Here is a 22,919-nt window from a genome sequence, read left to right as displayed (position 1 = left end):
AATCAAGGAACCCCAGTCTGCTGACTCAGCTGAGACAACCCCACATTTCACAGCCAACAGACTGATATGCTCAGCAGACAGCAGGGAAAGATAATGTTTTACCCACAATGTATACAAGATTATATTGTATTCCTGTGTGCCTCCCATTTCACCCCCATCCTTCTGTCTCAAGTCTGCTGACAAGTAAAAGCAGAATCAGCCCAACTCAGAGTAGGCAGGACAAGGAATACTGCTGCTTGCTGCAGCTCTGCAGGGGCTTGGCATTGGATTAAACAGTGCCCAAACCATCATGGTTTGCTTGGAACAACCAATTGTTTTATTCCACTATTTCTAGACGATTGTCAAAATTAAAGGTAATTCGCCAAGGACAAGAAGAAGTCCATTAATCCTAATCCCATGTTTTCATTCAGGTAGAAACAGTTATAAAAGCGTTTGCAACAGAAGAAAAGCCTTTCCCTTCAAAAACTACAAGGACATTAAATTTGGTCTCTCACATTTTTGAAGGACAATCAAGCTGAAACAGGAGTACTCTATGTTCTATAACTACAGCAAAACAAAGCTTAATTCTTTACTATTTAAAATGAGTGTATGTATCAAGAATAATAAAATAATAACAAAAGTACTTTTACTTTACATCACTGCTCAAGCCACTTGGTAGGTGATTTTGTAACCTCATTAGGTCTAACACATGTCCATCTTAATTTATAAAACACCACCTGGCAGGCAGCCCCTACTCTTCTGCTCTGTGGGACCCTTTGCCTAAAATGGCAAAAGTCACAACAGGCTTCCATGAACACAGGCCCTGCTTTTATGTGAAACTGAGATCCTTCTCATGTTTGATCCAAAGAAAGGTGCAGAGGAAATAAGTGACAGTCATCCTCCCGCAAGGTCTGGCACTAGAGTGACCATCAAGATGGGAATTTCCAGCTCCCTGGCAGGTTAGGAACTTTTGGGCTGCAGAGGGTAATAAACCTTCCAGGCTCCTAAGGGAATCCAGCTGTGGTTCCAATTCCACCACATGCTGCACCAGTGGCACAGCCCAATGACAAGCTGGTAAATCATCTGCTCCAGAGAAAATGCTGCTTTCAGGAGATGTAAAAAAATAAAGGCCCCCCCCTGCCAACCCCAAAAAGCACATGAGGAGTTAATTATAGTTAAGAAGCAGGCCAGACAGCAGCCTGGCTGGGATCACCTTGCTTTCAGGGTTACCACCTTGTCACCACTTTAGGGAAGATGCAGAATCAAGTTTCCCAGACAACACATTAGCACAAATCAGAGCTGTATCTGCTCGCTCCCAGGCAAACCTGTTCAAGCTCTGTTATCTGTCTCCTTTCTCCCTATATCTTCTTTGCCATTTCCATTACAGATGGTACATTCCTGACTTAAAACCTTTCTAAAGTGCCTCCATGCACTTTTAAAGCAGTTACTCAGCTCATAATTCAATAGCCATGACGTGGAAGCATACCCAGAGATTCTGTGAAATGAAAAATTTATTTGCTTGGAGGGTTTTGTGGATTTGGGTTGGTTTTTTTTTTTTTTTTTAAGCAGATTCCTATTACTTATCTTCTAGGTACATTAAAATATAATTTCACATAGATCCATTTGGAAAAAAATGTGTCATTGACAACAACTAATAATTCAAACACTCCCTGAACAACCAGCAATCCCATAAAAAGAATAAGGAAAAGGTGCTCTTCTAAATGACATGATGCAAGGAAAAAGCTTCAGTAAATCCACACTCCTTACTCAATGTCCTTGATGTCACAAGAGGCCCTGCCCTTCCTATGTCCTTCCATTCACTCCTTGGTAATACCCTACTCATCCTAAACCATCTTTGACAGATTAATGTCACAAACACAAATGCAGCAATTAGTGACATAAATCCCAAAATTTACATCTAAAGCTCAACAAGATTTGTCATGGATGGTCCTAATTTGGAATTAGAATCTCAATCCTCACTCTTTATTTCTAAACATTAAAAAGGACCAAAGCCCCTGGCAAGCCTGAGGTGTAATGGGAGGCAGAGGGAACTGGGGTCTGTCAGATGCAAAGTAATGTGCCATAGGAAGGGACTGCATCCTAGAACAAAACCTAAATTAAAACTCCATCATGAAACCATCCCTATTTCCTCTGAGTACACAATCCTCAAGATCAGAATTTACACCCTTGCTTCCATCTCAATTATTTTACCCTTTTTTGTATTTATGCATTGCTGGGGGAGGCGTCTCTAACACCCAGCAGAATCATTATGATAAATCATGGAAGTGCCCCGTGTGCGATCATTAACGCTGCCAGCAGCCTGGCAATAGGCAGTAATTGAATTCTGGGCAAACGCTATTAAGCAGGCATTAAGGCTTTGCCTCTCCTTATTGATGTTATGCAAAACCTCGCTAAGAACATTGCCGTTCCCAACCAGCACTTATTAAAGCCACGAAACCAAGGCCCGAGTGGAACACCTGGGTCCTGCTCATTCCACAAGAGATGCACAGTCATGAACAGCTGATTTAAGGCAGGCATTAATTTCTGTTCATTGATTTCCATCTTGGGTTTGCATTTGTGTTTTGCAAAGGACTGTTACCAACTAGCAAGAATTAAGCCCATAGGTTGCTGCACCAAACCTGGTGCATTTCACTCGGCAAACACACAGATTGTGTCCAAACACATTTATTTAACCAATTCCACAGCTTCACAGACATCTGCACAAGTGATGCCTTTCTGGTAGAAAAGGGAAAGTTAATCATTTGATAAACAAAATGTGGGGTTTTTTACTTAGTTGTGCTAAGGTGAATCTGGCAAGAAGTTAGAATTCATTAGAAAATGCACAAGAAAAGCATTTTTCAATTGTTATGTTAGCTAAGCTTAATTCTGTTCCTGATGAATGCAGGGCATTCACAGTAATTTATTCAGCAGGCATTTTCATTTAAATCTAACACTGATAGCACCACACAAAAACCAATGAATACAAAAGGGTTTAAAAAAAGCTACTGTTTATAAAATATGAAAAAGTAAACAGAATTGGGTAATTGGGAACGGGAGAATTATCTTTCCCTTTCTCCTGTAGTCCTCCCGGACTGGTTGTGTCTGTTAGCTGACAGACACTCCCTGGGGCCCAGCCTTTGGGTGCAGACTTTCCCCAGACACACCTGACACAGGTCCTGGTCTATGCACAGCCAGGTAAGGCCGAGCCTGACCTCGGTGTGGGCAGCAGGAGCAGCACCAACCACATGTGCCAGGAGGAACAGGGAAACAATGTCCTAAACCAAAGCACAATAATCTGCCAGAGCCCCTGGGCTCCCTCCAAGCAGTGACTGCACATTAATATCAGGGTCAAGTACTCCACGAAATCAGAATACACATTTCTCAGAATCCTGATTGCTTCAGCCTTTGCCAAACATAAGGAAGGATTAGAGAGGTCTCAGTAGTTTCATATTTTTCAGGAAATACTCAGGAGTTTCATATTACTAAGGTATCTGTTTTGCAAGTAACCTCATTACTGTGAAGCTCAGAAATTTTTTCTTAATGAAATCTGAAATAAATCTTCATAAATGATGCCGCTTCTGTGCCCACATCCCAGCCCGCTCCAAAGAGCCATCTCAGAATGCAGCACAGCAGCTGTCAGTTTGGGATCCTAATCTCCAGAGGAATCTCCTATGACTTCCTAATTTTGTTTCCAATGTTTGTGATAAACCAGGCAACTATCAATCTCACTTTGCCATGCGTTTTCTTCCTGAGGTATGACGCACTTCTAAATGGTGCAGGGTCTGAGTGCTAAAAACTGGAAGAACTGGTACCCCAGGAAAATCAGAAATCTCAGAGACCCAAGAGCTCCAAATCACACAATCTGAGGCAAATGCAATGACAGGTGCACACTGTACCCACATGGACATAGAGTATTCATTTCAGAGGGAAGGAACCCCTGTGCCCTCCAGCCTCCCTTGCGAGGCTCTGAACCACCCAAGGAACACACCAGTGAGGCGCAGGACAGGGATCTTTCTTGACACCCTCTGGTTTGGTGGTCAAAGACAATACATTGGGAAGTAAACTAGAGATTGACTTGCCACCCTATGAGAGCACCAAGCCAGCTCTGGCAGCATGGGGCTGTACTCCCAGAAGCAGAGCCAAGGGATGAGGCAGACAGCTGAGCCAGTGTCGGCTCCTTGTTTTAACTGCTGCCAGGACAGGAGCTACTGGGATAATAATTCTGTAAGCAGTCAACAACCAGCTCAGCTGAGCTGCCCCTACCATCAGATGCATCCATTACATTGCAAATTGACAGCAAATTATCCGTACCAGCAGCAGAAATGATGATGTGCCCCCGTGGATGCACAGAGATCCATCCCTGCACACACCACACCCAGCCCTGACAGAGCGCGGGGAGATGGCCCAGCGGGTGGAGGCAGATCTCACCCCATCCCACACTGCTTCTTCTGCTACTTGATTTTACTGACATTCCAGCAAAAAAGCAGCGCTTTGCAATGATTACTCACGGTGATAAAATCTGCCTTTAATGAGAATTCAAATAATGTCCCTTATTCCCTCCCAAAACAACTGAAAGAAGACTCTGAATAGCCCCGGAGTTGGCTTTATCCTCTTAATTACCCTCTGTAATCAGAGACCAAACACGGAGGATCTGGGCAAACAGCAGCAATATTTAATCATCACTTTAGACCATCTGCAACTGTTTTGCAGCAACACGTAAAGTTTATGGATTCCTGAGCTTTGTATAAACGGCCAGGTGCTGTTTAATTGTATTTTTTGTTGCAAGAGGTTTCTTTTCCCGTTCTGGCAGACACTTGGTGCTGAATTGGTGGCATGGTGCCTGCAGTCTTCCACGCCAAGTTTGGCTCTGAGGGAGAACATCTTCTTGCTGAAGCAAGGGCACAGATTACACATTTAGAGGAGAAAATTCAAAACAGTATAAGAGGAAAGCAATTATTTTGGGTTGTACTGAGGGAGGTTGAGAAGACCAACTCATTTACAGCAGGAGATTAAAATCAGAGAGCTGACGCACAACACCACCTCCCCAACAGCCGGTACCATCCCTCGATAAGGACAGCCAAGGAGACCTTGAGCCAGCCCAGAGCAGGGAAGCTCCCAAATCCAGGGCTGGAGTGGGCCAGGAGCTGCTGGGTGAGCTGACAAGCCACCCTCCCCTGGCCATCTTCTTCAAGCCACCCTCCCCAAAGGCAGAGCCTGACCCACAGGATGGGAGGCAGTGAAATCTGCTGCTTCCAACTATTTTCCCCACCTCTCAGCAGGAAATGCCCTCACAGAAGGGAATCTCATTTTCTCAGAAGCAGAGCTATTTGCCTGCCTTCTGCTCCTCCACTTCTTTCACCTGTACTCACCATTGCCTCAGCTCTGGAGGTCTGAATTCAGCACCACTGGCTTCCAAAGCTCACTAAAGCACCACCTCAGCTAGTGACACAAGAAGCACCTGCATTCAGCTGTGCTGCCCAGGAGCACACAGAGCCAGGACAAATCCTTCAGGAACTATTTCAGCAGCTGGCTGAAAGCTGCAGAATGCTTTTCCCCACAGCTAAGAACAATTTTAGCAGCAAGAAATGAAATTAAAATTTAGATACCCTGCAGCTAAGCAGCATTTCTTTACCTCGACAGAATAGAGCCCCCACTGTCACAAGCAATCACCCCCTGACCGTGCTGAAAGCTCATCCAAGGGAAAGCTGCACAAAATCCAAGCGAGCAAAGCAAAGTGGATGGACACTCCCCTCCAGAGTGGAGGGAACCCAGGAGAGCTCACATTCTGAGAGCAAGAGAAAAACCAACTAACAAAACCCCAAATTGGAACCTGGCTAAAAAACGAGAAAATTCATTCAGGTTTACCTGTTAAATTTCTGTGTCTTAACCTGCATCCCAGACATGTAAGGGATGGCATTGCTAAGCCCCAGATGGGGTGGAGAAGGCCAAAGAATCAAAGGAATGTAAGGAATGAAAATTCTAATTTGATGTTCAAAAATCACATTTGAAAAAGATAGAGAAATACAGAAGTGGAGTAGATCTCAGACCAGCAGGGCTGTGCTGTTGGATGCAGCAGGATGTGGAGGGATGTTTGAGACAGAGCAATCCACAGAAGGAAACATCCCGGAGATTATCAAGGAAGAATCCAGTGGAGCTCTCAGACTGCCCCAGAAACTTCAATACCATTGGGAAAACTGCTGAGAAACTTCTCAAACCCAACAGCAACTTGCCTTTTTTCCCCTGAGCATCTCCAAAGAACGCATTCCCAAAGCACAAACATGGAGTGAACAGCAAGACACTCCCTTCACTTCATCTCTGTGCCCCACGGAATGGGGCACAGCAGGAGGGCACCGAGTTCCAGCAGGAATTCTGCGCTCTCAGCTCGGGAGCAGACCTGGCCACTCTTACACTCTGACAACGCCTCGGGGTGTTCTCCTCACCCAGGGGCTGAGAAGTGAAGCCAAGCCCGGCATTATCCCAGCCAAGGTATCCAAATATTCCTGCAGTTCCAACGCTCATTCCCTGTTCCACAGGGAACACCCGAAATCTGCTCCTGGGACAATACAGCACCTGCACACAGCGAGCCAGCAGTGAGCGCAGGGCGAGGGAACGAAACGCGCCCAGTAAAGGAAAACTTTTATAAAGAAAACTTTAAAAAACGTATTTTGATAAAAAAATGAAATTTAAAGGGTTTTTGTCGTACAGCAGGGAGAAAGACACGCTGGAACAGCCACGGAACGAGGAGAGGCCTCGCTGCAGCCCCGGCAGGCACCGGTCTGTGCCGAAACGAGACCGGCAACGCTGCCGAGCCCCGGGAATCCGCTCCTACCGGGCACCGCCGCGCCCAAGAAGGGGAGAGACCCCCAGAACTTAGCGACAATAACCAGACCTCGTGCACCGAGTGCGGCCGGTGAGCCCCGCACGGCGGCCGCCCCGGGCCCGCGGCCGCACCGGAGCTGGAGCAGCATCGCTGCCGCCGCAGCGGGGCCACGGCAGCGCAGGGCACCGCGGCACCCGCAGCAGGGCCCAGCCTCCCGAGCTCACCTGGTAGCTGAGCAGCTCCCCCACGTCCATCGCACCCACCGGGCCCCGCCACCGGGAGCCTGTCGCAAACCACCGGGGCCGCGCGACAGCTGCCGTAAGGCAGGCAGCGCAGGCCGGGCGGCGGGGGCGCCACACTGCCGTAAAGCGAGGGGCGGGGAGGCGCCACACTGCCGGAAAGCGAGAGGCGGGGAGGCGCCACACTGCCGTAAAGCAGCGCGGCGCTGTCGCGAAGGGGAGCGGGGCTACCGGGGCCGCCTGCGGGTCCCGGGGCGCGGCTCGGGGCTCCCCGGTGCCGCACGGTGCAGAGCGGGGGGATGGCGAGAGCCTGACACACCCCCGGGGACAGGAGCGCTCGCCACGGGCGAGGCGGGCACCGGCGCTGCCGTCCCCGCTGTGCCCCGGGCCGGTGTCACCGGCGGGGAGGCGACACCGCGCAGCCCCGGGACGGCGGGACCGGCGTTCTCCCGTGGCCACTCACGGCCGCCTCAGGAACCGCTGTCGCCTCGGAACACGCCAGGAGGGCGCTCCCAGTGCGGCAGTGACGAACCGCCCTGTAATTCCACAAGATGCAGAACCCCGCACAGACTGAGGCGTTTCTCAATTTAACAAATAAGAATAATTAGGAGAGAGGCAGCTCGGCCAAAATCCTGCTGAATTTATTGCAGCTATGCTTTAATAAAAAAAAAAACAAACAGTTTTGAGCTAAAATATTTTTTTATAATGATCACAGCGCTTACGCAGTTATCTCAGCAGGAGTCTGGTTTGAGGAATCTCAGAAAATTAAAAAAATATATAATGTTTTTGAAGGAGTCCCTCGCATCCCCCATTGTTTCAAGAAAATATAGGAGATCGGTCATGGCAAAATTAACTCAACAAATCTGCATGTTAAAGATGAGATAAAAAGAAGATAATTATTAGCTCATCTGGCTTTGGGATACTGAGTGCTCAGATAATTCCCCAGCTGTGCAACCTCCACAATTTGAGACCCTCGAGGGGTACTGGCACATACTGGGAACAGGATTCAGCTACTGGGAAGCTTGACCCCCACCCAGGGATAAACACAAAAAGCAGGTGTAGCACACACACGGAGAGCAGTGGAGATAAGGACTGACCACCCACAGATACGGAATATGGTGAGCTGCTCCTGCCCCAGGCCTTCCCCTGCACCTCATTCCTGCTGAGTGGAGCAGCTCTGGGAGGAGCTGGGGGGAGGCAAAAACCATCAGTGACAAGCAGAGCCCCAACCTGAGCACAGCCAGTACCTTCACCTCGAGCTTCCAATTAAAGAAAGGGATGGAAAATGTTCAATTCACCTCCCTGACAGGACTCAAAGGCCGGGGGATCACTCAAAAAAACAAAAGCAGGAATTTGAAGAACCGAGGCACCACACTGCTGAGCCTGGGAAGCTCAGTTCTCATCCAGTCCTACAGGGCAGGATGCAATAACGGAATTTTTATCCAATAAGGTGAGTTGGAGCACAGGGACAAAACACTGAATTAAAAAGCGAAACCAGGAGCAAAACCAAAGTATTAAGAAAGCTCTCAAGGAAATAAATGAAGGATGGAGACGAGCAGCTGAGTGGTGCTGGGGCTGGCACCAGCCTCTCCCAGGTGGAACATGCAACAAAGCTAGGTAAGGGGCTGAAGGCTCTGGATAGGCTGGAGCAAACCCTGGGCCTTGGCTTGGTCAGGAGAACAAGGACTCCTGACTTCCACAGGCAATGGGGTGCCACCCTCGGGGCTGACCATGTCCCCAGGCCTTTCCTGACACTTCTCCCTGGAGGGGCACAGAGGAGCCAGGACCCAGCAGCAGCTGCAGATGAGGCTGATGCAATGGTCTCAGCGTGGAAATGCCAGATCCTCACCCCAGCAAAGCAGGGCTGCAGGGGATGCTCAGAACCATGGATGGGAGCGAAGGTGGGAGGAGGAGGAGAGGAGGAGAATCCTGGTTTAATTTTATTCCGAGTTCAGGTTTCAACCCAGATGCCTCGAGATCTAATTCCGAATAAATAATTGTACTGAGTAACCCAGGTCCCCCAGTGATTAACTAAACACACTGAGGCACGCTGAAATTGAATTAGTGGTGTGCACTCAGCCGTTATTACCCTCCCCACGTCATGAATATTAATGAGGGGTTATTAAGAAATGTAAATGATGCCTCAGGGGGTTGGGAGCACAGGGGGTGCAGGGCCGTGCGGGCTGATATGACAAACCATTAGGAAAACAGCCTGATTGAAGCCACTTTTTAATTATGTCAGATCTCGCTCTTCGGCGGGTGCAGCCGCGTTTCCGGATGCTTTCGTCTTTATTAAAATGAGAAAAAGGGAACAAGTCAGAGCTGGAATGGGAAACGAGCCTTTGCATGGGGGAAGATTCAGCTGCCCAACAGCCTGGCATGGGGGGGGACTGGGTCCTGCACCCCACAGGGTATCCCCCTGGCTCAGCTCTGGCCAGGACACCCCCATACTGACAGAGGGGGACACTGGCACCCCCACAGCACCTGCAGCCTGTCCCTGGACCCCCACAGTCCCCAGCCCCACCACCCTGCTGCCTGCAGCCCCTTTCCCCGGTTCAGCCTCGCTGGGCAGTGGAGCGACTGCCACAGGCTCATGCATTTTAACAGGCTCTCGCAGGGCTCCCGCGCCGAATGGGAGCTGACAGGGCCAGCTGAGTTAATCAGAGTGGATAATGGAGGGAAAGAGAGAAATCTCAGCCCAAATTGCTGCAGAAATCATGAGCCGGGACTCAAAACCATCGAATTAAGCAGGGATGATGCTTAAAGGGAAAGGCAGCAGTTTTCCCAGCCTGCTGTCCCACTGAAGCAGGAAAGGAGAATGGCCACAGAGCCCCCGTCCTCCCACAGAGGGTAGGGGCTGCTGAACATTGAGGAGACCCTGTTCCACAGCAGAGAATCCACAGGCATGGTGGTCCATCCAGCTCTGCCACACCAGGGGGTCACACACCAAACAAAGCAGGCCAGGGGCTGTTCTTTGGAGGCACCGTCAGATCAGATGCTTTCTTCTAGTGACGAGTATGGCATAAGCCATATGGACCTCCACCATCCCAACACTCACTTCCCTCCGTGTGCTCAGCCTCCCAGAGCACCAAAACCGTGTGCCTGGACAGGACTGAGCCGCCAGCAAGGGAACAATGGGCATCAGATGGAATCACAGCCCGTCCCTGCGACCCGCCGGCATCGCGCGGTGTCACCGCAGACAGATGGAGCAGTCTGGGACAGGCACGCACACGGAGATCGTTGGGATTCAGGTCTCTCCGCCCTGATAGCTTCATAACACCAGGCTGCTGCTTAATTGCACCCGTAAGTGTTGGAATTACTGAAGGGTAAAATGCAAATGGTGTAACCTTTCCTGAGCTCACCTGGCACTGCTGTGCCGGCTCCGTGCCGAAGGGAGCTGCCTGAATCCCTTCCCGCTTCTTAATTGCTCAAAAGCTGCTGGGAGATGCCCTCCCCAGGCTCCAGGAGGGAGAGGACAGGCCCCTTATCAGGGTTGTGTGCTGGTTCCCCAGAGCTGGAGGCACTGGAGAAGCCCTGAGAGCTGCCACCTCCCCAGTCTGACCGTGACACCCATTCCAGCCCCACAGCACCGTGACCAGCTGAGCTGGGGCTGTGACGGTGTAAGCATGGAGCAAAACACAGCCTGTGCCCTCCCTCTCCAGTGCCACCTTCCCACCCTGAAAGCCTGGCACAGCCCCTGGCCAGGATCCCTGTGTGCCTGGTGCTGGGGTCCCGTGGTGCTGGATGCCAGGGCACAGCACGGCAGGAGCTGGAGGGCTCCAGTGCCAGCACAGGAACCCAGCTGTGGTGTTATGGTTAATGAGATTTTCATGAACCAGTGAAGCATTTGGTGGGAGGGGTGGGGATGGGCCCAGGAAATTAAAGGTTGCTGACCTGTGAAATCAGGCTGTGAGAAGCCAGGCACTGAGCTGAGGGTAGATGGGGCTGGAGGGGGGAGGGAAGAGGAAGGTGCAAGGGGAGAGGATGCCTGTGGTCAGGCTGTCCCTGCTCCCCACCTGTGGCAGTGCCATTCACTGTCCTGGTACAGTTGGAGGCTGGGTGCTGAAGCAGCACCTTATTTATGGCTCGACTTCCCTGACATAAATTCCACAAAGTGTGACAATCAAAATTAAAGATTTCTCCAGAAAGGCAGCCTAGGGGAAATCACTGCTGTGGCCAGTGGAGATTTCCCAACGGTGACTTTTAAATTAAAGGAGAAAAAAATTTCTTTAATTTGGCAGCATGTATGGGATGCAGCTCACTGGGCACGTTATTATCCAGCTCAGCAAATGCTCCCAGAATTCACTCATGCTCCAAATTACCAATCTATCTGTGAGGCTGCACATCCCCACCTGTGCCAGCATCAACCTGCACTGGGGGGCTGTGTCCCAGCCGGGACTGGGTGTGCCCTGACACCCCAAAGCTGAGTCCTGGAAGCTGCCCCCTCCCCACACAACCCAGTTTTTCTGCCCGAGCTGGAACAGCTGCTGCATGTCCCCAGTGTAGGAGCTACCCAAGGCCATGGGGAATGGTGGCATGGGGGGTGCAGGCAGCTGTGGCCCTGCCTGCCCTGGTACAGATCTTCCCCTCCCTCTCCCCCGCCCCTTCAGGATGAAGCAATGAAATTATTTTTCTACTTGAGTAGTTTTCAATTTAGATTAAGAAAAATCTGCGCTCCGTTAGCGACGCCGCAGTAAATCACGGGCGGGCGGCACGGCGCGGCCGCAGCCCCATTGCTTATCGCCTGCAAAGCTTTTTTCACATTGACAGGCTCCGAGTGTGACATTGAGCAGGGCAGAGCAGCCTGGCAGGGACACTCCAAAGGGTGGGGGATCTCCACCTGGCACTCTATCCAGGGCAGGCAGGCACCCTGGGAAGGATCAGGCTCGCCTCCATCCCACCCAATCCTGCCAGTCCCAGCATGGCAGGGAGCACACTGAGTGCCTGCTGCCAGCATCACTCAGTACTCCAGCAGCTCACCAAGCCTTGCTCTTGCCCAGCACCCAACACAGGTGTGATGGTGCCATCGCTGGCTGCCCTGCAGCCACACCACGAGCAGGTCCCATCCTCGCGCTCATCCCAGCACTGCCGCCATCATCATGCCAGCACCATCAAAAGGAGCATTTGACAGAAAACAAACCTTTTTTTTCCCTCTGGTTCTTGCAGCTCATTTATCGCTGGCACGGGGCAGGCGGTGCTGTCAGCGCCTGAACCTCACTCATCCGTTTAACCTTGGGGGAAGAAACACATTTGTGCCGGATAACGTGCATCAGATGGTGGCACCAGGAGCGCCTGTAGCTGCTGCGTCTGATGGATGGGCTACAGGGGCCTCGCCTGACCTGTGCTTGTATGTTATCTGCATTGCTGCGGGAGGCTTTTCATCACACCGACAGCTCCGGCAGCACCAGCCTGCCAGGAGCGACTCACCTCACCGGGAAAGGCTGTGGGCACTGCAGCCGGAGGCACCCGGCCCCATGGCTGTGCTGGCATCGTGGCACCTGTGGCAGCGAGCCACCGTGCCAGAGGACACGTGTCAGGCTGTGCCTGCACAGATGCCTGGCTGTGGCAGGGCTGGAGGGACAGGGAGGGCAGAGCTGTGCCTGCCATTCCGAGGGGACAAAGGACACCCTCACTGCTGGCAGTGCCAGCCAGGCCAGCTGAAAGGAGAGGCTCAGCTGCTGCACTCGTTCTTTGGGTGACGTTTTGCCAGCAAGGGGTCCTGTGACAGTGACAGAGAGGGCACGGTGCTGGGCAGCCTGGAGCCCCGGTGACGGATGAGCGCTGCCAAGTGCCGACACAAAAGCCATTTGGTGTAGGGAAATGATAGATGCTAACACTAATTTTAAGCACAGGCAGCCGAATTCCTCCAGACAGTCTCGGCACTCAGGATTTAGGGCACAGCTGCTGGGTTCAGATAAGGTGTGAAATCAGCCCAGCGTGCAGGGTGTTACTTGGTAATGAATGGCTGGTGATGGATGGGGGTGGCTCAGTGCTATAACCTCCACATTTGGAGCCTTTCAAATCTTTTGCCATCAATCCTGGTTGCTGCCAGGCACCAGGAGGAGGAGCCAGGAACTGGCAATGGGCACACACTGTACCAGGTGAGCACTGCAGTTTGGACTCTCCCTGCACCACTGGCAGGAATACCAGAGGGGTCTGGGAACAGATCCTGCCCAAGCTGGAGCAGTTACAGCTGGTTTTTCCAGTTCACCACCAGCAAGGCCACACACACCACCTCTCCTTCCTCTTACCATAGAGCACTGCTGGCTGCTTCCATGTGCTGGCAGCAACCTGGTAAGGAAGGGGATGGTGAGGCATCCTGGCCTCCATGGAGACATCCCTGCTCATCCAGCACTGCCATGGTGAGCAGCCTCAGACCCACGTGGACAGCGCCAGCCCAAAATATTTATGGTGAAAGTGATGCTGGAAATGGCAAGTGCTGTGCTTGTCTGTAGCATTTAATCTTTCCTCTGACCTTATAAAAAAATCTATTTGTGTTGAGATTTTAAATTCACTTCCTAAATCATCCACTACAGGCTTCACACCGTATTAATTTCTCCTCAAGCAAATGAGTTTGGTATTTGCTCTTTTCCGGTTTTTACCAAAGCCAGAGTGCTGGAAGGATGAATGCCATGCTCCCCTCAGACCTCATGCCTGTGCCCCAGGCAGCGTTCTGTGCCCCTTGCACCCCTGTGAGCAATGTCACCCTGTGTGCACACTCACCCCCACCCACAGCACCTTTGGAGGGGTCCCATCTCCTCCAGCTCACAGGAGAGCTCTGAGCAGGATAGTCATTGCTGTCACCTCCCAGGAGAAGGAAGAAGCAGAGGTGGGGGTGAAGGCCAGGCTCTGCACAGAGCAGCAGCCCCCAGGCACCCTCCAGCCTCATGGGTCAGGGACTGCCTTGTGCCAGGGGACACGTGGCACTGCTGCAGCTGGAACAGACCCTTCAGAGGAGCACACCAACCATCAATCCAGAGCCACTGTCTGCCAGGATGACACAGGGATGGTGCTGGTATTGAGCAAATCACTGGGAATGCAAACCAGGTGCACCTGGGGAAATACATCCATGAATTACTGCTGATGAGGGTTACAGGGCGTTCCCTGCTCACACACTGCACCTGGGCTCCTCTTCTCCTGGGATCTAAGGGGAGGGATTAATGATAAACCATGGGGTTTATCAGTCCCTGTGCAATGGGTGTGAGTGGGGTGAGTGGACAACCTGCTCCTGATTTATTGTCCTGGAAATGTTTTATTTAGGCAATGTATTTAAAGGAACTAATTAGAATTGTATTAATATTTATGGACCATATGGAGAAGCTGATAAATGCTATTGGAGGGTATTAGCTGTTATCTTACACTGGGCAAGACTGTGATGTCTGGAGGCAACTTTAATTGTGGTAAGAGCAGCCAAGGTCTCACCAGCAGCCAGTGACAGCAGCCCACCTGTCACTGCATGGCCAAATTACGCTGGAATTAAGAACTCTGCTCACATGGTTCCCCTGAGCAGCAGAGCATCCCTCCAGGTATCCCTCCACAGGGATGGAAGCCCCTGCTCTTCCAACCCCTGGAGCAGCAGCGCAGTCTCCCTGCTGGACACGATGCTCCCAGTCCTGTCGTGCCAGTGCTCCCATCCATTCCGCCTGGAGCAGGGGCCGGGAGGGGCCCCAGGGACTGGCAGCCCCAGCAGTCCCTGGCTCATCCATAACCCGCTCCCTGCCCGTGCCCGACCTCTCGCTATAGCAAAGTTCACATCAATTTTCCTTCCCCTCATTTGTCTGTAAACCATGAAGAAAAATCACCACCGTCTGCCCGCATCAGGCCGCCGCCGTGATCTATGGCTGTAATAAAATCCCCATTTTGGGCGGCCGCCTTCCCGCGCCGCCAGCCAGGCGCCACGCGTGGCCGTGCCACCAGCCGGGTGCCACGCATGGCACAGAGCCGTGAGCAGCCAGCACCAGCCCAGCCCAGCCCCTTGCATCTTGTCTTGGCTTCACTGCATTATGGATGGGGGCTATTAGAGCTGCTATTGAGCAGCAGTCCCTGCGAGTGTTCAGGCAGCCAGTGCTGTTTAACCCCAGATTGTGAGAGACAGCTCAAGGCAGGGCTGAGCGGGGCTGCAGCACGCAGTACCCTGCCTGTGCTGGGCAGCCTCCTCACCCTGAGCTGGGGGACAGCTGTGATCCTCCCTGATCTCCCTCAGCTCCCCCAGCTCTAGGAACAGTGTGCTGGGGATGAGGTGCAGCCCCTTGCCTCCCACATACAGGAACTTCCATGTCAGCACCCAGCAGCAGCCAGGGCACCAGCTCGGGGCCGGCAGTCCGAGAGCACATGGGCAGGGACACCTTCCACTGGACCAGGTTGCTGCAACCCCTGTCCAACTTGGCCTTAAATCTAGGGATGAGGCAGCCACAGCTTCTCTGGACAGCCTGTTCCAGCTTCTCACTGCCCTCACAGGGAAAAATTCCCCCCTAATCTCTAATCTAACCCTGTCCTCTGTCAGTAGGAAGTCATTCCACCTTGTTCTGTCACTCCATGCTCTTGTCCAAAGTCCCTCTACTGCTCCCTTGGGGCCTTTTTAGTTGCTGGAAGGTGCCGTAACATCTCCACAGAGCCTTCTCTTCTAGAGGCTGAACATTCCCAGCTCTCCCAGCCTGGCTCCAGAACAGAAGTGCCCCAGTCCTCGCAGCATCTCCGTGGCCTCCTCTGGACCCGTTGCAGCAGCTCCACATTCTCCTCAGGCTGGGTCAGCCCCGGGGACGGGCGGTGCTGCCGGAGCCCGGCAGAGCCCGGTCCGCTCCCGGTGCGCTCCGGCGGAGCAACAGCCTCCTCTGCCGGCGGCTGCCCGGGATCGGCGCCGGGACCAGGACGGAACCGGCCCTCGAGCCGAGACACACGGCGGGAGGGGACGGAAGGAACGGCCAGAGGCACCGGCAGCGGCAGCGGCACCGGCACCGGCAGCGGTACCGGCACCGGCACCGGCAGCGGCACCGGCAGCGGCTGGGAGGAGCTGCGGGCGGGAAGCGGGTGCAGGTGGGGAGGGGGCTGCCCAGAGCAGGGGTCCGTGCCCCCAGCCCAGTGGCAGAGGGCTCGCCAGGCCCACACTGCCGTGTGCCGCACCAGTGGCACGGGCCATGGCTGGTGCCACGCCGGGACACGCATCGGGCACGCAGCATCGGGCAGCAAGAGGGACAGGGCCCCGCAGAGCCCCGGGCCACCAGCACCAGCCAAAGGGCCAAGGCTGCTCGGGAGAGGCAGGTGACCCCCACATCGCCATGCATGGGGTCCCTTTGAGTGGCACATGCCACATTGTGGCAAAGGTGTCGCTCAAAGCGACCCCATGCATGTGACCAGGCTGCTCACAAAGCCCCTGGTTCCTGCTCGTGTTTCCTTTTGATTTCTTTTTGATTTAGACACAGAGTTCTGCCAGCAGCAAATGCATTTGGCTGCTCGGAACAGGGATGACGCACACAGGAATTTCCAAGTGGGAAAGTATGATCGTTGAGCTGTAAAAACCCTGGATGAGGCCACAGAGGTCACATTGGCTTCAGCACAGATGCCTGCATCCTGGCAGGCTGGCCTTGTCACAACTTCCCAGGCAGGGTGTGTCCCTGGTGTCTCTGGTGTCCCCACCTGGGGACATTCTCCAGCACAGGACAAGTCTCCTCCAACAGTCCCTCGAAAAGCCTGGTTCTGTCCCTCTGCAGCCCTGGCTGTCCCCTGGCTTTGCTGCAGCCCTGCCAGTCCCATGTCCTGCCCCCCAGTCCAGGCCATGTCTGCCCAATTTACCAGCAGCACCTGCAGGTGCCCTTTGCCATTCAGTGAGGCACAGAGAGATGTGCCTGCATGGCCACAGCCCAGCGATGAGAGGAGCCACAGAACAGCTCCCTGGCAGGGCTGCAGTCCCTTGACCATGCTCCTTTCTGCATGGAATGGGATGCAGCAAGCAGAGGTCCTGCTTGGCAGGGTCTCAGACACAGCAGTGGCAGCATGGCGGGGTCCCCAAGAGCAGGGAGCACACCTCACCCTTGGCATGGTCACCCTTCACATGCTCAGCTGGGCTCCCTGTGACCCCCCACACCTTTGACCTTGGGCATCCCAGGGTCACTTGTCACCAGTCTGGGAGCATGGGGAGGGAGAGGCAGCCCCAGTGCTGACCCCGCCACAGCACCCATCTGCTGGGACATGTCAGCAGCCAGCGACGTGTCGGCACTGAGCCACCAGCCTGTCCCCACGGAGGAATGGTGCTCAGCAACGGGTGCACCCAGCCTTGTGTCTCCTGGAGGTTTCCCACGCTCTGCTCCCCCTGAGGCCATGGCTGCCCGCAGGGACCCAGCCAGTTGTCCCCTGAGGCTCCACTGGCAGACGTGGCATGACGTAGGTACCAGGCCAGGACTGGAACAGGCCGGTGCTGGGTCTCTGGGATGGGCACAGCCCAGCAGACCCACAGCCCTGTGTCACCCCAGTGACACACTGCCAGGACAGCAGCCCCCAGGGAAACATCTTCCTGAGCAGCCCCCTCTGGGTTCCTATCCTACAAATTCAGCTAATCACTTGTCACAGCTGAGTAGTTCTGGGCTCCCAATGGATGTAGAGTGACCCCAGCCCATGGTCTCATTTCCCTTTCCCTGTGAGAGTGCTAAGGGTCCTTCCCCCTGCTGCAACTGGGTTGCCAGGGCTGGACAAGGCCAGGTAAATCATTTCTCAGGTTGTCATTGCCTCGGGCACAACTGTGACACGCAGCAGCAGAGAGTGTTTTGGCACACGAAGATTATGTGCATGGCCCCTCCCCAGCCCCACACAAATATAAACCCTGCCAAACTGCTCTCCTCATCCATACCTTTGGCTTTCACCAACATGAAGACCACCATCATTCTGCTCCTGGGCATCCTGGCCCTGTGTGCCCAGCTTCAGGCAGCCCCTACGACTGCTGAGGACACAGGTGAGTGCTGGGGGGCTTGGGGTGGATGCCTTCTGCTAGCCCCTGGAGCACTGCTGGGCTGACTGGGGCAGGGGTCCCGGATGGAATGAGCAGGTAGGAGCAATCCCCCAGCACAGAGCCAGGTACATGCCAAGCTCCAGAGCACTCACACACCACCGAGGTCTGCGCCGCAGGGGCAGTGTGGGCAGGGGGGACTTGGCTGTGGCAGGATGTGGCAGTGTGGCAGGAGCCCTCAGCAGGTGCACAGCTGGACCTGAGGGGCCATGCACCAGTCCATGCCCATGGTGCAGGGACCCTGTGCTGCTGACTGAGCGTCTCCAGAGGATGGGGTGTCCCTCTGTACCCCTGTACTTCCTATCCCTGCTCTGTGCCAGCAGCGGGAGGCTGGCTCACTGCTCGGGGGCACCTCAATGTGCCCCTTTTAATCATTGACCACATTCCCTCAGCAGTCAGGTGACATGACTCCAGCACCTTCCCTGCTGCCATGGAGGAGCCACGGTCACCTGCGAGGTTTGGGCGCAGCCACCGTGACCAGGCTCAGTGGTGGTGGGCACAGATCCCAAGGGATGCAGCAAAGACTTTGGGGTCTGGCTTGAGGCTGCTGATCCCATGTGCTCAGCCAGGATCCTCCCTGGCCATGGAGGTAGCTCTCAGACCCCTGTACTCCCCACAGCCATCCTCAGCCTCTGCAGAAGAAGCACCTGGCAGAGCCAGGGTGGGGACACCAATATCCCGGATGCCATACACTGGGGACAGGAGCCAGAGCATTCCTGTCTGTCAGAAGGTGATGCCAACTGTGTGGGCTGGATCTGCTGGCCCTGCTGCCAGCTTCCTCAGTCCCTCTCCAGGTGCTCCAGCTGGCTGGGGGCAGCTTCAGCTGGATTGTCCCCTCAGCAACCAGCTGGGCACCTTGGAGCTGGGCCACAAGTGTGGGCAAAACCACTGGTGCCTCCACTGCTCCTGCCAGCTCTCAGTTTTCCCTGTGGTTTTCCCCTTGTCTCTTTCCATGAGCCTTCCATTTCTGGGCTCCCATCTGCTGTCATCCAGCTGCTCTTGTGCTGGCATTCTCCCTCACAGCCTGCCAGTGCTGGCTGCTCAGTGCCAGCACCAAGATCACCCCACACTGGGGTCACCCCATGCTGGGGCAGAGTTGTCACAGGGTCAGACCAGGGCAGTGATGCTCAAAGACAGCACCAGCACAGGGCCACAGCCAAGTCGCCGTGGGACACCAGTGACCCTGGGTGGGTAGTGTGGCACTGGCAGCAGTGCTGCTGCTCTAGAGAAGCTGCTGCTGGGTCCAGGTGGGCTCTGTCTCTGTGCAGCATAGGTAGGGAAGGTGCAGGTCCCTCCTCTCCATCCTGGTGGGCAGTGTGCTCACCTCCCAGCCATTACCACCCCCATCCCACCATGGCCAACATAGCACTGTGCTCTGGCCCTGGTGCAGGGGTCACTGGGCTGCAAGATGCTTATTTTCATTGCTGGCATCCCGATGTTGGCCCTGGGCCCACTGTGGGAGCATCTCAGCCAGCCTGAGCATGGCCAGGTCCCTGCAGCTCCTCAGCGAGGCCCCATCCGGAAGGGCACAGGGAAAACGGCTGCCTGATGATCTCCCTGCCACCCCAGGCCTCTGCCCATGTGTCACTCCCGCTGCCGTCAGCGGTGACATGAGGTGCGGCAGTGGGGCAGGCGGCTGAGCGCCGGCTCCTGTTCCTGCATAAACACCTGGCAGGGAGGGGACCACAGGCAAAGGCAAACAGTTACTGATTTACTGCCACGCCGCCGTGCCACATTGTTGACTGTGGGGTTAAATTACCTGGAGACGGACCCCGGCAGAGCAGACGCCAACTCGTGACTCAGGCAGGGATCATGTCCCGGCCCCATGCACCCTTGGCCCATGCAAGTCTGCAAGATGCCTGGAGCTGGGGCTGCCTCCACCAGCAGCAAGAGCACATCACAGGAACAGGGCAGGTTTCATCCTCCAGCAGGAGGATTGGTGCTGGCAGAGTGGCAAATGCTGATGTGAGCAGGGCAGCTACGCCAGGTGGGCAAGCTGGGCACAAACCATCCCCAGCTTGACACTGCCAGGGACAGTGAAGTGTCCTGATGCACCAGATGTGCCATGGGAAGGGTATTCCGGACAGGCCAAAGGGACTGGGGTCCTACAGCCCCAGTACCACCATGCCCCCGAGCAATGGGAGTGCATGTCAATGACGCACTCCCTGACAGCCGCTTGCACAAATGGTGGTCATGGTGGTCATGGCGGTCGGATGGTCCATCTGCATCCTCAGTGCTGTGGGAGACTGTGAGGATGGCAGGGTCCGTGGGACAGGGCTATGGCTGGGCAAGAGCTCCCGTGGCTGTGGGAAGGTGCAGGGCAGCCCCAGGGCAGGCACCTGCCCAAGGCACAGGCAGCCTGGAGGACCCTTCACTTGAGGAGCAAGAGCTGGAGGAGAACAGTGGCTGGAGCAGGAGCAGGAGCTGGGTGAGCAGCAGCAGAGCTGAGCCACAACCCTGTCTGCATTGCCGGCTCCTCCCGGCCTCGGGGCATCAGCGACCCAGGCCAGGGCTCCTCTCAAGCTCATGGCTGTGGCCGAGGCGGTGCGAGGTGAGTGTGAGCAGGGTCGGGCCATGCCCCGTTCCCGGCGCACTCGCTCCTGTGGCAAGCGGTACCGCTTCATCCCGGGGCCGATCGCCAGGCAGGGCCGTGGAGCCCCGGCGGGCTCGGTGTGGGGCTGCCCGGGGTCCGGCGTGCGGGGCCGTGCCCAGGGGCGCTCGGCTGCTGTTCCTGCCGGGCGAGTTCTCGGCATGGCCGCCCAGTCTCCTCGAGGCTCCCCCTCCCTGGTCGGCAGCCAGCAGCAGCAGATACCTGATACTCGGGTTGTGCAAGCGCGAAGGGGGAGCCTGGCCCTGCCCGGCCCTTGGGAGCCACCCGGAAGGCCGAGCCCGCCGGCCCCACCTGGAGAGGAGCTTAAAGGCCGGCCGGGCGGCCCCAGCGCAGCCGGTTCCTGCACCATGCCCGCGGCCCGCAGCGTCCTCATCTTGGCGGGGCTCCTGGCTCTCTGGGCAGAGCTGCTGGCAGCATCCGCCCAGAATGACACCAGTGAGTATGAGCGCATGGCCCGGCACGGCTCGTCACGGCACGCCCGGCGAGCGGCCAGCATCCCTCCCTCCCAGCCCCAGGGCAAGCCGGCGTGGGGGCCGGGGCGAGCACCGGCCCGTGCCCGGCGCGGTCGGGCTCGGCAGCATCCCTGGACCCAGCCCTGGGGCCGGGGCAGCATCTCCCGGAAAGGGACGGCGCCCTCGCCCTCGCCCTGCCCGCCGCCCCGCGCCTGCCCACGCCCCGCATTGCCTTGCAGCGAAAGCCGGCGTGTGCCCGAGCCCGGCGCTGGATGCGGTGAACTGCACGGTGGGGTGCCAGTCCGATGGCGACTGCGAGAGCACCCTCAAGTGCTGCCCGGCAGCCTGCGGCAAGGCCTGCCAGAAGCCTGACGGTAACACTCCCTCCTGCTCCTGGCCGCGCTGCCCGTCCCAGCCAGCACCACGGGTGCTCCAGGGTGCAGCGGTGGCACCGGGCCTGGGTGCCCGATGTGTGTTCAGCTGCAGGACGGGGGCTGGGGGCTGCATGGAAGCCCAGCAGGCTCGGGGTGTGCTCCTGATGGGCCACGCTCACACCTTCCTCCTCTCGGCGATGCAGGGGCTGAGTGGACACCCCTAAATGATGCTGGGGCTTGGGTGGAAGGTGGGGTCTGCGCCACTCCCCATGGCAGTCCTTGTTGCCTGCTCAGCCTTGTGGGCAGCTGCCAGCCCAGGATGGGGGGGCACCATTCTGTTGCTCACCACAACAGTCATTCTGGACAGCGACCCAAGGAGATGGGTGCAGGAGTTGGAAGCCACAGCTGCAGACAGATGGATATGACCTGGAGGCTCCAGAGCCTCCATGGCTACCCGCAGGACAGCGCTGGCTTGGCTGCACCACAGTGGAGGGCAGCATGGTGCAGAGCCAGAGCTCAATGCCAGTGGCAGGCAGTGGGACAGTGGGGCAGGGGCTCCACACTGCGCAAAGGCTGTTTGGGGGGCCTGTGATCCTGGCTGAGGCCTAGACTGCGCCCCCATGCTATGAGCAAACAGCACGGGCCATCCATGGCAGTTGTAGAGGACAGCAGGGCCAAGGCCTGCATCAGGTCTGCATGTTGTACCTGTGCATCCTGTGCCAGCCATGTGTCCCTGAGAGGGAACACTGAGCATAGGGACTGTTGGGGATCACTATGCCGTGTGGCCTCCCTGATGTGTCCCCATCAGGTCCAGCTGGCAAGGAGCGCCAGCAAGCGGATCTATGGGATGGGGGAAATGCTGGGTACCGTGGTGATCCCTCCTCCATGGCAGATAGGGGCCAGGGCCATGCCCACAGCTTTGGGACCTGCTGGGTAGGCCCTGCCCCCCTTGCCAGGGCTAGCAGGTCTCAGCCATGTTCTTTTGTCTTTCAGAGAAGCCTGGCACCTGCCCACCCGTGAACCCGGGCATCCCCATGCTGGGTGTCTGCACCAACCAGTGCAAGACCGATGCCAACTGCTCCGGGATCCAGAAGTGTTGCAGGAATGGCTGTGGCAAGGTCTCCTGTGTGACACCCATCCACTGAGGTCAGCTGGGTGCATTCCAGCCCCAGGGATCCCACAGCACCGCAGCACGGCACCTATGCACCCATCCTGCTCACAGCCTCTCCTCCTTTGCAGGTGCAGATGCCTCCTGCCAGCTCAGCCACAGGGAAGCTGCTGCCCGATGCCCATCCCACATGCCCTGGCCGTGGCCCTGCACCATCCCCCTGGCTTGGAGCCTTCAGCCTCAGTTTTCTCCCTGGGGTTCTCTGCTCAGGGCAAGCCCCCTGCACTCTCTCCAATAAAGCAGCTTCTTCCTGACATGCTGTGGCTGCCTCTCCGTCCCA

General features: G+C 55.6%; 2 protein-coding genes across 4 annotated transcripts in view; one reads left to right on the top strand and one right to left on the bottom strand.

The window, feature by feature from the left end:
* Nucleotides 1-7,182, bottom strand: part of CTNNBL1 (catenin beta like 1) — a 47,273-nt gene extending 40,091 nt beyond the window's left edge. For 2 of the 3 annotated variants that reach the window (XM_072916977.1, XM_072916978.1), the window contains exon 1: nucleotides 7,024-7,181. In XM_072916977.1, coding sequence (XP_072773078.1) covers nucleotides 7,024-7,053 — 30 coding nt within the window. In that variant the 5' untranslated portion in view covers nucleotides 7,054-7,181. Of the gene's footprint in view, nucleotides 1-7,023 lie in introns of all 3 variants that reach the window. The other variant, XM_030288511.4, reaches the window with a different exon arrangement.
* Nucleotides 7,183-20,566: 13,384 nt separating this feature from the next.
* On the top strand, nucleotides 20,567-22,893 carry LOC115497939 (uncharacterized). The gene is made up of 4 exons (XM_030288829.4): nucleotides 20,567-21,080; nucleotides 21,337-21,471; nucleotides 22,465-22,617; nucleotides 22,711-22,893. Exons 1-3 carry the CDS (start codon nucleotides 20,609-20,611, stop codon nucleotides 22,614-22,616), a joined length of 759 nt encoding a protein of 252 aa, XP_030144689.4. The 5' UTR covers nucleotides 20,567-20,608; the 3' UTR covers nucleotide 22,617; nucleotides 22,711-22,893.
* The last annotated feature ends 26 nt before the right edge of the window (nucleotides 22,894-22,919 follow it).

This window comes from Taeniopygia guttata, chromosome 20, assembly GCF_048771995.1.
Source record: "Taeniopygia guttata chromosome 20, bTaeGut7.mat, whole genome shotgun sequence".
In the NCBI taxonomy this organism is placed as follows: Eukaryota; Metazoa; Chordata; class Aves; order Passeriformes; family Estrildidae; genus Taeniopygia; species Taeniopygia guttata.
The sequence above is the reverse complement of the archived record's forward strand: the minus strand, read 5'-3'. Positions and strand labels throughout refer to the sequence as shown.

Excerpts from the sequence above, each read along its gene's own strand:
- LOC115497939 (XM_030288829.4), top strand. The coding sequence starts at position 20,609 with ATGCCCCGTTCCCGGCGCACTCGCTCCTGTGGCAAGCGGTACCGCTTC. Across the intron at positions 21,081-21,336 it reads ATCCGCCCAGAATGACACCA|CGAAAGCCGGCGTGTGCCCG; the intron begins GTGAGTATGAGC and ends ATTGCCTTGCAG. Across the intron at positions 21,472-22,464 it reads GGCCTGCCAGAAGCCTGACG|AGAAGCCTGGCACCTGCCCA; the intron begins GTAACACTCCCT and ends TTTGTCTTTCAG.